The 13,404-nt window shown below is 32.5% G+C and overlaps 1 protein-coding gene across 1 annotated transcript in view; it reads right to left on the bottom strand.

The window, feature by feature from the left end:
• Positions 1-13,404, bottom strand: part of LOC114331759 (tuberin) — a 111,418-nt gene that overhangs the window by 82,899 nt on the left and 15,115 nt on the right. The window contains exons 4-7 of the mRNA XM_028281397.2: positions 12,252-12,423; positions 6,708-6,908; positions 4,125-4,266; positions 1,846-2,170 (exon numbers count right to left, since the gene is read on the bottom strand). Of these exons, the coding sequence (XP_028137198.1) occupies positions 1,846-2,170; positions 4,125-4,266; positions 6,708-6,908; positions 12,252-12,423 (840 nt within the window). The remainder of the gene's footprint in view (positions 1-1,845; positions 2,171-4,124; positions 4,267-6,707; positions 6,909-12,251; positions 12,424-13,404) is intronic.

The following is a 13,404-nucleotide window of genomic DNA, read 5'->3' as shown; positions in this document are numbered from 1 at the left end:
TTAGAATTAGTGATTTTAGGCACTTCTGAACTTATCTTGAACATATATTTTTTCACTCCCGAGAAGGGGTGATACTGAACCATAGGGCCAAAGCACACATCGGTACATCATTTGTTTTTCTTTGACATCTTAGCTAGGCGTAAGCCAAATTTCATGTCAATCCAAGCGATTCTTTAAAATTAGGAGGTTTTTTGCAATATTTTACCGTGAGTGAATGGACTAAATCTGGAAATAAATTATGTATCTTAGCTTGAAATATTTTAGTTTGCATCAATTCTGGAAATTAATTGGTTTGAAAAGTTACAAAAAAGTAATTTACATGACATGTAATTTATCACTGCTAATTTTATTATGTATTTTATATTTTGTTATTCCTTTGTAGTGTATTGATAAATAAATAATTTTTAAAAATCCTCTACTGTTTTCATTAATCAATTTTTAGCGTTTTTTCTGAAGTAAAATCGGAATTCCATAATATAGATTACAAGCACGTTAAAATTATTTGTGAAAATGCTGAATGCCACCCTTATATTGTCGTCTATTGCACTGGACAATGGCTGGAGCAGGTAACTCAAATTTATTTTTCAATCTTGGCAAAGATTTCAATTAATGTCGCCACCATACAGTCAGGTAGTACTTAGGCTTGAGGGGTAAAGAGGTGTAAGTAGGCGGAGTTTAACACTGAATTCGTTTTTACCTTAGAGTGAGGTATCTATGTGTGTGTTTATAATCAATGCTAGAAGGAAGTCTCCCGGAAATAATACTAACTATCAAAAGACGAAAACTTAAGTACTTGGGACATGTGATGAGAGGGCAAAAATACTCACTATTACAACTTATTATGCAAGGCAAAATCCGATCTTGTTTATGTCGAGATACGTAAATCATTATGTACTCCCATTAAAGGGGAGGCCGTATACTCGTATAAACCTTTTTAAAAGTTATTAATAAATTATTGCTTTTAAAATATACTCAAATTGTATTTCTGAACATCTTATTTATTTTATATAATAATTAAATTCACTATCAAATGTCACTGATATTTTATTAATACTTAATTTAAAATTTAGTTTGACATTCACGAAGTGTCAAACTCAAATGTAAATAACCTATGCTTTGCTTAACAAATTCAGATTAAAAAAATTAGCCCACTTACTAATAGCAACGATTTCAGCTGACGTTTAGTGTGTCGGCAGAAAATGAAAGGATTGTGACGTCACATTTTAGACTTTGAGGTCAATTATCTCGAAGACGAAATCTGCTTTAAGTATTGCAGGAGCGGCAACGCACTAACGCACAAACTTTGCGAATTTATAAACGAAAAGTTTTCGTTGAAAAAATATTCTTGGACTAGTTTGGCAAAGATTAAAAAGTATGAATCATTAATTTATGAATTTTAGATTGTAAGAAAAAAAGCGTCAGTTAAATATTTTCTGTTGTATAAATAATCAAAGCGTGGTATTATCAAAAAATAATTATTTTTCAAATCAAAATGCCAATTTTAAAAACAAAAAAAATTTCAGAGCCAGGAATTGAACCCGATTCGCCTGGGTGAAAGCCAGTGGCTAGGTAGTCTAGGCCATTATACATTTAAGTCACGGAGATAAATATTTGACATATAAGTTGTAGCATTTTTCCATCAAGTTTCATATTTTACCTTTTCTTGGCTAAAATCCCCGGTGTTGGGCCAGCTGACACATCATTTGTTAATAAGCTTTGGAACACCTAACTAAATAAAAAGAACACAGCCATGCTAAAATGCTCTGATCAAATTTGACACTACCTCCCGGGCTATAAACTGTCTTTCACTTTCAAGAAAATAGTAAATTTCAACTTACGACTTACCTATTCAGTTTGATTACATGTGACAAAGTTTCTAAAACCTTTAGTCTGATATTTTTTCGAATTTCAAGCTTAAAATATTTCTGTAGTAAATTGTACAGATTCGTCAACCATAGATGCTCCGTGGGAACTATACTTTGAGCGTGGTGAACTATAAGGCCCAATATTGAACTTTCGGGTCTATCTGCGGAACATTCTTCAATTATGCCGTAGAACTGTTTGACTGACCCGTTGTAGCTGTCAACTTTCATTAGGTGTTCTATGAAATTTAAGGTGTCGTGTAGTGGAGTCACTATTAGTCTATTGGGTGATTGGCTTGATGTTAGATCTGTAAAAAAAGACGTATGAAATATGCATCCTACTAAATATTAAATAAAATATGATATATCTTAATGTACTAAATTTTATTAATATGAGACAAAAAAAAACAAAATATTCATATACAAATTAGAAAAAGACTTGTACACACTTCTAAAATATAGGTCAAACATACACCTGTTGCCAGTTTGACCTAAATATATATGACATAAAAAATACGAGATGCAGGGAAACATAACAGCAGACATATTAAAGTTAGTGAATACATACCTAGACATGTGGCATTATTTCAATTAGATAATTATTTAATAAATTTATCAGATATTTCATGATTAAATATCAATTCAATCATTTTCTGCGTGTAGGCAGAAAAGTATAAAAATACAATGTGTAATGTTTTTGGTATTATGATATACAGCCTGGCGTGGTCATCTAATGTTTTCCGACCTACTAACGTTTGACATTGGACGAAGTAAAAAAAATAAAACGAATACTAAAAAGACGTCAAAGAAAAAAAGTGATATTGTGCCGATATGTGCTTTTGCTCTGGGGGTGGTTTCACCCCCTCTTGGAGGTGAAAAAATATTCGTCCAAAGTAAGTCAGGAAATGGATAAACTGGCTAATTTTAAGTAACTTTTGTTCTATAGAGTTTTTTCACTGAGTCAATACTTTTCGAGTTATTTTGCAGTGAATATGTATTTTTTCAACAAAATAACCACGCTTTTAGAGGGTTTTTCGCAAATAACTCAAATAGTAAGTAATTTGTCGAAAAAATATTCTTAGCAAAAATATAGCCTGTAAAAGATTTAAAAGAAAGGTGTATATATCACGTCTCTGTACCTAGTAGAAGCAGAGTTATAGCTAATGAAAAATAGGTTCATATTCGTCAAATTCCAAATGGAATACTTTAACGTGAAATAACCAAAAATGAAGCACATTTCGGGGAAAACTCATTACAACTTATTTAAAGTGTTTAAAAAAAGCTTCATGTTTGTTTTATAAAAAAAATTTCTAGCATCAAAAGTAAACAAGTTACGCTCAAAATAAAGTTAGTCCCTTTTTGTTTTGGTAAAAAAATCGAGAAAATCACCGCCTAATTAGTATCTTAAATGAACTTAATCGTTACCGACTTCACAAGTTTCTTGACTCGTGTATGTATTGTTTATTATGATCTGTAAGTTTTATCGGTTCAAAGTCCCAAAAGAGGAGGAAAGAATAAGAAAGCTAGGCCGAAAACCAGGTGGAAGCAGGATTTAGAAGAACTTAAAAACCAAATTGGAACAGGAGAGGATGGAAAAGAATTGTAGATTTTTATATTTTATTAGATGACACAGAATTTGATGAAATGATAAATGTATAGGACTATCTAATACTGCTCTAATCTACACGCTATAAATTTAGCCCCTTCTATAGACCCACCAATACTGATTAAGAGCAAACATTAGCGATCAACAGGTAGCAACAAACGCGTTCCAAGATTGCGGCTCTAATTTTGAATATTCTGTCGAGATATTTGGCATACATATTCGCAATATAATAAAGAATGGCGGTACATAGCCCAATTTGAAAAATATAGTAATATGTGGAAATTACTCTGTAATTAAATACAATATTAAAAAAACGAGCCTGTACCGCCATTAAGAAGAACAAAAAAATACACTTTCTTCAAATAAACTTTTTTATCCCGTGCCTAGATTTTGTGTCAGATTGGAACTACTAAAAATTGATTTTTTTATAACAAGAAATCGAACGTCACTGACTTGGCAACATTTCGCGCCTATGTGCATAAAAATTATTGTTTTTGATAGTATAAACGTCACTGTCAGTGTCGAATTAACGACGCACTGTTGCCTCATTTTTGAAAGTTCGCAGAACTTTCGCAATCTTGGACCGCGTTTGTTGCTACCTGTTGATCACTACTGTATGCTCTTAAGATGATAATGATGATAAATAAAATACTTACCAATGTGACACAAAATGTGTGAAATAATTTCTAACAAAATGGACCACGCCGGATCTTGAAGCTCTGGACCCTGTTTATTTACCAGACATTTCAAACCTAGGATTACCTCGTAAGCAACTGCTGCATGGTTACATTTAACAGCCTAAAATAGATATACAGTTAAACATATTAATAATATAATGAAATGACGTCAAATTATAACTTTTTACATCAGCAAACATTTTAAAACTAGTCTGTTCAATTTTTCACATGCAAAAAATAATCCTATATTTTTTGCTGTATGATTTCAACAATTTTCATCGTTAACTTTAAATAATTCTTAAGACAACCCTGCCTAATAGTAACTAGTTATCCCTCAACACCAAGTTTTCATCCCTCCCATACAGACAATTATGCTTGGACATTACGAGAGAGGTACTTCCTCCACTGATCCTCATCCGCCGAAGGGTGAACTCTCTATCTTGTGTCGACTACGACCGCTGGCGACAGTTTGTTTCCACTACCTTCTTCACTTGAAGGCAAAATACTCGAACCTTTCTTTTTAAATTCAATCTCACTACAAAAACGAACTTTTTAGTACTACCAGCCCAAGCTAAAGGTCGCCTTTGTGTTAGCTCCTGTGTGAAACACATCTATATCACTTATACCTTCCATTGGGTGTCATTACCATTGAACAAACGCTCTTCTCAATGCAATAGTCCTAAGACAATAATTCGATATAAAATAACCGTTAATCTGTCAAAAACAATTAAAACTCGTGCAAAACAGTTGTGAAACTGCGTGTGAAAAAGGCATATGTGTTCGCGAAACGCAAGTGAAAACAGTGATAGTGACTTTGGGTAAGACTTTTTACGAATTTATAATATTGTCTTTATTATCATAATCCCTCTATAAATTTGCACTTGACCAGCAGCCTAAAAAATATACAGTCCACATCACTGAAATTACACTAATAATTTGCGTACCTATATCGTCTTCTCTGTCTTTTTTTATGGTGTTGTATAATGGACATATCTTTAGACAGAGAATTTTTACAGTCGAACCCGCTTATTGGAGTAGCGGTTTTGCCAAGCATAAATATTCTTATAACCGGGATATTCTAATAACCGATCATTGGTGGCTAGCCATAATAAGTGTACCGAATATACGTAATAATAGTACATAATACCTATGTTAATTATATGTATTATAGTTTTAGGTCTCTTTATGTCAAAATACAATAGCGTAACTTATGTATGATGGTGAACTGATTGTAAAAAGCAATAGTTTTAAGTACCTGGGATCGGCATTACAGAGTAATGGAGAAATAGATGGAGATGCTTGCAGTAGAATTAGGGCTGGATGGATGAAGTGGAAGGAAGCGAGTGGTGTCTTGTGTGACAGAAAAGTTCCAATGAAGCTGAAAGGAAAATTCTGTAAAACAGCCATAAGACCGGCTATGATGTACGGAACTGAATGTTGGGCAGTGAAAAAGAAAGAGGAACAACTAATGCATGTGGCGGAGATGAGAATACTTAGATGGATGAGTGGAGTGACAAGAAAGGATAAAATTAAAAATGAGTATATTAGGGGAAGTCTAGGTGTGGCACCAATTGATGCCAAAATGAGAGAGCATAGGTTGAGATGGTTTGGTCATGTTCAACGTCGAGACGTTAATAATCCAATACGAAGAATAGATGAAGTGCAGATTCCTGGAAGGAGTAGGAGGTGAAGACCAAAGAAGACGTGGGGGGAGACGATTAGGCAGGACATGTCGGTAAAGGGGATTAATATTGATATGACCCAGGATAGAATTGTGTGGAGAAATGCAATTAGGGAAGCCGACCCCGCATAGGGATAAGGCAAAGAGAATGATGATGATGACAATAGCGTAACTTATTTATTAAATAAAAAACCAAATTACATTATATTATATGGATGTACACAGTAATTAATATGAAAGTGTTCAATAATATGTGTATAGATGTAAATCTTTTCGTATTAAAGTAATTATTAAATTACTTATGTCTTGAAAAATAATCGGTTACATAAAATACTGGTCACCTGTTGCTTTGAATTATAAAAATTAGAAAAAATTACATTGGTTTGGCCATCCAGAAAACGTCTTATAACATTACATACAAGCGATTAGGAAGGGAGAACTGTATCTTAAGAATTTTATAACTGGCAAGTGGGTGGCAATATGTATAGTTTGTAGACAAAGGAAATTATTTTATGACGTATTCACAACAAAATAATAAAATATTTACCTGACGAACCCTAATAATATGCAGCACTACAGGCGTTCAAAGCTCTTGTCGAGAAACCATAATACAAGACATAATTTAAATTTTTTAGGAAATTGTAGGTAAAAAATTATTCGTTGGCCTGAAAAATATTCTATTAAGCGGTATTATTTTAGTAATACGTATTCCAATAAACAGATAAATTTATTAAGGAGTAAATGGAAACGTTTCGGGACCTCGAATTTATATTCCATAAACCGGGATATTCCTATAACCGGTACTCTAATAAGCGGGTTCGACTGTATATGTATATCCATATTGAAAACTCTTGAAAATTCTGAAAGAATAATTTACTTACCTGTAAAAATGATGGTAGAACAGAACTAGGAGGACAATGTAAATTCGATAGTGGAGCCGAGCTCCATAAGGCCATATGCGTATAAAATACGGCACCTCTAAGTAGATCTGCATCTGAACTAAGAGCAGGTTCTTGTAAAATTCTACACATTGTATATAATGCGGAATGCCCCATATGTGTCCCCAGAAGTTTCTTCATAACCTGTAATACACGTGTTATTTAATTTTGTGTAAAACAAAATTTTATTTATTTTTCAAAAGGTGCACCAACTTAAGAAGGGGCTATGGTTTGAAAATTTTGAAATTTTCGAGTTTTTATTATTTTAGAATACTCTCTGAAAATTTCATATTGATCGGAGCAAAATTACCGGAAATACAATCCCTACCTTCGGCTCAATGTGCAAGAGTTTCGCACGTTTGAGCATAGCGAGAAACGTTCAACAGCTGTTCACTTTCTCTTTTGTAAATTACTCCACAATTCAAAAACATATTCCGGTGTGCATCACTTTAGGATTTGACAGACAAAAAAGAAATTGAAATTAAAATGTGTCAAAACATTTCTCCAAACTGCTTTTTTTAAAGGCGGTGGACATTGTAACTCAAAAACTATTTGAACGATCCACCCGAAACTTTGCATAGATTTTTTTTTAGATATTTGGTGAGGTAACGCTGTCGAGATTTTTTTTGTTTTATGCTTATTTTTTGTTTAACAATAATAAATATGTTAATTTTCACCCTTTTTTACAAAAATTTTCGTTATTTTGACTGAGTGATACCAAAAAGTCAAAAATCGTTAAAACTAAAAAACCTAGACAGCGTTACCTCGAGAAACTCATAAGCTAACAAAATCTTTTTAAATTTTGTGTTTCACATGATCCAATGACGAGTTCTGATATACACCGCAAAATACATTTTTTTGAGGTAGGTATCTGATAATATATTTGGCACCGTTGGCTTATTTTTCAACACTTTGCCTTGATTTTTTTTTTAATTCTTTTAATTGTACGGAATATGTTAATTTAATTTAAGGTACTAGTACACCTTACGGGACCAAAAATAATCATTTTTTTCAAGAATTTTTTTCTCAGAAACTTTATTACAAATGAACATAAAACTTTTTACATATTAATCTCTAACTCTTAGAGAGTACAAAAAATATATCTTTTTTTATTTATGCACGTACACTAATATTGTAGAGGGCACAAAAGTCGAGGCCTCGAAAAATGATGGCGGACAGTTAATCTCAGGATTGGGATATCTGAAGCAAAAAAATCGTACGGCATTTGAAAAGGAAGGTTTTTTACGTGACAATTTACTACAATTTAACCAAAAAATAAACGATAAATATTTTTTAACCATGAAAAACTAAAGAAAAGCGGGCGATTTTTTCACAAAAAGTTTTCAAATTTCCGTAAAATTTTTTGTTTCAGATATCCCAATCCTGAGATTAACTGTCCGCCATCAGAGCTACTTTTTTTCGAGTCCTCAACTTTGGCTCCCTCTACAATATTAGTGTAAGTACACAAATAAAAAAATATATATTTTTTGTATTCTTTAAGAAATAGATATTAATATGTAAAAAGGTTTATGTTCATTTTTAATAAAGGTTCTGAGAAAAAAAAATCTTGAAAAAATGCTTATTTTTGGTCTTCTAAAGTGTACTAGTACCTTAAAAACCAAATAATTCTACCATAGTAGCATAAAAAAAATTCACAAAAATGCGCTTGAAATGTTGATTTCAAACCATACGAAACATAGCAAACAAAGGCATATAAATAAAAATAAACCATGACTCTTAAAATCAGACATATCCTTGTCTATATCATCATCATCATCAGTAGCTCGACAACCCTTTTTGGGTCCTGGGTTCTGTTCTGTTCCTTGCTTTGTTCTTCCAGTGGGTAATCTCAAGTGTTTTCAGATCTTGTTCCACTTGTTCCATGTATCTAAGTTTGGGTCTTCCCTTTGACATTCTCCCTACTGGTGTTTGCTTCATTATATGTTTTGGTGTTTCGGTCTCCAACATTCGTTCAACATGACCCATCTAGCACAGACGTCCGATCTTTATGGATGTTATGACGTCGAGTTCGTTGTATGCTGCGTATAGTTCAAAATTATATCTTTTGCGCCATACGTCATTTTCTTTCACCCCATTATATATGTGTCTAGGGATTTTTCGTTCAAACGAACCTAATAAGTTCTCATCGCTTTTCGACAGTGTCCATGTCTCTGATCAATATATAAGGACCGGTTTTATCAGGGTTTTGTATATTTTGCATTTGGTTTTTCTCGTGATGTTGTTAGATCTTAGATGTTTAATGAGTCCATTATATGTTTTATTAGCAATGTGTATTCTTCTCTTAACTTCTTCGCTGACATTGTTATCTGCGGTAATTAGTGAACCTAGATATGTAAAAATTTTTACGCTTTCGATGTTATAGTCTCCTATTGTCAGATTCTGTAGGTTTCTTTGGCCTGTCGATTTGATGGCCTTCATGTATTTGGTTTTTATTAAACGCTTTTATTTAGTTCAATAGTTTGCGTCAAATCTTTAGACGTTAATTTGACTGCCTTTTCTTCAATGCAAATGAATGAAAATTTGCAGACATATGCATTCGCGGGAACAATACACGAATAGTCAATAAAAAAAATTTTTCATGTTTATTAATTGTTTAAATAACAAAAAAAAACGATTTTAATGGAAAACGCTTAAATTCTCTTGTTTTTTTCAATGTAAAAACTTAAACTTTTACGGATTGCATAGCTAATGATATAAACAATACATAATTTCACTTTTACGTTAATTGTTTACGTGATGCTTCATTAATAAACAATAAAGTTTCAAATTTTTTGCCTTTCATGTTAGTACATCATATGTTTTATACATATTTTAATAAACATGACGATATATTTTAATGTTTGAAAAGTGTAAGACTAAAAAGTAAAAAATAAAAAAATATGAAAAAAAATTTTTTTTAAGAAATGCTTTTCTTTATTTACGAGTGACTAAAATTAAAAATATTATAAAAAATCAACCAAAAAGCAAAAAATAAAAAAAAAATTGAAAAAATCTAACACATTCGTTAAAGAAAAGCGTGAGGCGAAAACCGTTTATTCGATGAACACGCGCCACGCTTTTCTTTGACGGATGTGTTAGATTTTTTCAATTTTTTTTTATTTCATTAATATTTAGGCCACTGTTTTGTGCCGCTTTTTCTATAGCATTAAATGCTTCTATCATTTCTCTGTTGCTTCTAGCTATGATATCAACATCATCTGCAAATGCCAATATTTGTACACTTTTAGTTATTATTGTTCCTCTGGTGTTGACTTTTGACTCTCTAATTATTTTCTCTAATGTGATGTTGAATAGAATACAGGATAGGGCATCTCCTTGTCATAGGCCCGTTCTAACATGGATTGTATCTGTTAGTGCGTTTTGAATTCGAACCCTGCTTTGTACTTAAGTGTTTCTTTTACTATATCAATGAGATGAGTTGGAATATTCTAACTTTTTCAGGGCGTTGATCAGAAATTCTCGATGGATACTATCATAGGGACTATACTATCATAGGCACTCTCAAAGTGCCTATGATAGTACTTCTTTTTGAATTCTTTTAATTGTAAGGAACATGTTAATTTAATTTAAAAACCAAATAATTCTACCATAGTAGCATAAAAAAAAATCACAAAAATGTGCTTGGAATGTTGATTTCAAACCATACCTCCTTAAGCAAACAAAAGCATATAAATAAAAATAAACCATGACTCTTAAAATCAGACATATCCTTGTCTATATAGCTTTGGATAAATTCATTTGTTCTTTGACTACTGTTGCTTATACATATCCTCTTTTAAAGATTTTCATCAATCATATAAGTGATGCCACCAATACCCACCAAATGGCCTGCTTTGTACAAGAGTACAATAGAAGAAAGAATGGAACAATCACATCAGCAGAGTGGCGGACACAAGAGTAATTAAAATAGTAAGAGACAAATCACCAAGTGGTAAAAAAAGTATTGGCCTACTATGCAAGAGTGACGATCTTTCTTACAAGCAAGAACCCGCCAATGAATAAGCAAAATATAACAATAAAACACTGAAAACGTTTGTTTTCTATACTTCCACAAAATTTATTACAACTATGTGACTACAGCTGTTTCGCCAGAGTACCCTTCTCAAGTGATTTAGATTACTATGGGTTTGCCTTTTTAAAGTCTTTAACTCAAGAGGTTGAGGAGTGGGGAGCTGTTTGTCTCGAGTTGATCATTCAGAATTATATCTGTATTTTTCAATTTATTAATTTCCATACATTCTAATAAAGATAGCCTAAGGCCTTTATTTTGAATATGCAGAATTTGAAACTCTTCATTAAAAGAATGATTATGATCTAGAAGGTGAAGTGCGTATGTAGAAAGTGTCTGTTTTTCTATTGTTGAAAGCCCGTTTGTGTTCTGCTATCCGTTTGTCAAACTGGCAGAACCTTTGACAAACGGATAGCAGAACACAAACGGACTTTCAACAATAGAAAAACAGACACTTCTACATACGCACTTCACCTTCTAGATCATAATCATTCTTTTAATGAACAGTTTCAAATTATGCATAGGTATACAAAATAAAGGCCTTAAGCTATCTTTATTAGAGTCTATGGAAATTAATAAATTGAAAAATACAGATATAATTCTGAATTACCAACTCGAGAAAAACAGCTCCCCACTCCTCAACCTCTTCAGTTAAAGACTTTAAAAAGGCAAATAAACACATAGTAAACTAAATCACTTGAGAAAGGTACTCTGCCGAAACAGCTGTATTCACATAGTTGTAATAAATTTTGTGGAAGTATAGAAAACAAACGTTTTCAGTGTTTTATTGTTATATTATTATAAAATGAACTTCCATCAAGTAACGGTCGAATCCATCAATTATAATAAGAAAAATTGCTATATAAAGATAAATGGAAAAAGAAAGAAGAATAATGCCAATGTAAATATCACTTTTATGTTTCTTATTTATCTAATTTATTAAGAGCATACAGTAGCGATCAACAGGTAGCAACAAACGCGATCCAAGATTGCGGCTGTAATTTTAAATATTTTGTCAAGATATTTGGCACACATATTCGTAATATAATAAAGAATGGCGGTACAGAGCCCAATTAGAGAAAATTGTTAGTATGTGAAAATTACCCTATAACTAAATAAAATATTGCAAATAGGAACCTGTACCGCCATTAAGAAGAACAAAAAAATAAACTTTCTTCAAATAAACTTTTTTATCCCATGCCTATATTTTGTGTCACATTGGATCTACTAAAAATCGATTTTCTATAACAAGAAATCGAACGTGACTGACTCGGCAACATTTCGCGGATATGAGTATAAAAATTATTGTTTTTGATAGTATGTCACTGTCAGTGTCGAATTACCGACGCACTGTTGCCTCACTGTTGAAAGTTCGCAGAACTTTCGAAAAACAAAAATATTGATGACGCGCTACTGTTTACTCTTAATACATTTCACAACAACTGTCACCATCTTACCGTCCAGCTCAGCATGCAATACTCTTCTACGTTAACAGTTCTACAAAGAGCTCCAATAAATTTTGGTAGAGATTCAGGCGGCATGTTACTATAGGCTACTATTGATGACATAATTTGCAGACATGATTGAACTGTCTTGGAACTGGAGCTACAGCACAAAACACAGATATGCCTAAAAAAATGAGATTTATATAGATTTGTTAAATTATTGCCTATCTGTGTTAAATTATTTTTTTATTTGTTAAGCAATAGAAAATATTTAAAAAATAATAATAATTACACTCACTGGCAAGAAAAACGGGCACCCCTTGAATTTTTGATCAAATTGTCGAAACACACTTTATTTTTCATTGTATCTTTTATCGACGATTGGCATGGTCTGATATAGGATTTTAGGATGTTCAATTATCTTCAGAAACAAAATAACAATGAAACCTATACAAATTACTTCTCGATTTAATTTATATATAAAATAAGAAAATCTACGGTTTCGTTTTGATTAAAATCTGTCTTCCTCCATCCCCCGATAGCACTATTTCTAGGTCTACCTGTTGTCAAGGAGGCTCTAAGGAAGACAGATTTTTACCATTCCGACCGTAGATTGTCGATATAAATTAAAATAATTTATATCGCAGTATGGATAGAACGCCCTCTAACGGGGAATAAGCGAAATGAATTTCGACTCAATTCAAGCTTTCTGCTTAACCCAGGTATAACATACCAAAAGGCACCGCCAGGAAAACATTCCACTTTGCAGTTCAGAGAGCCCATATGAAACGAGTCTTTGTACTCTATGCAGAGTATGGCATTAACAAAATAAGAAAATCTACGGTTTCATTTTGATTAAAATCTGTCTTCCTTCATCCCCCGATAGCACTATTTCTAGGTCTACCTGTTGTCAAGGAGGCTCTAATTTAATTTATATCGACAATCTACGGTCGGAATGGTAAAAATCTGTCTTCCTTAGAGCCTCCTTGACAACAGGTAGACCTAGAAATAGTGCTATCGGGGGATGGAGGAAGACAGATTTTAATCAAAACGAAACCGTAGATTTTCTTATTTAATTTATATATGTCTAGTATTACCCACCACGAGCCTCTATAACGGTATTCATTCTCCTGGGCATACTATTAATTAAGTTTAAAACTTCATT

This window comes from Diabrotica virgifera, chromosome 8 (assembly GCF_917563875.1).
Source record: "Diabrotica virgifera virgifera chromosome 8, PGI_DIABVI_V3a".
NCBI lineage: Eukaryota > Metazoa > Arthropoda > Insecta > Coleoptera > Chrysomelidae > Diabrotica > Diabrotica virgifera.
This window is presented reverse-complemented; position numbering and strand designations above follow the sequence as displayed.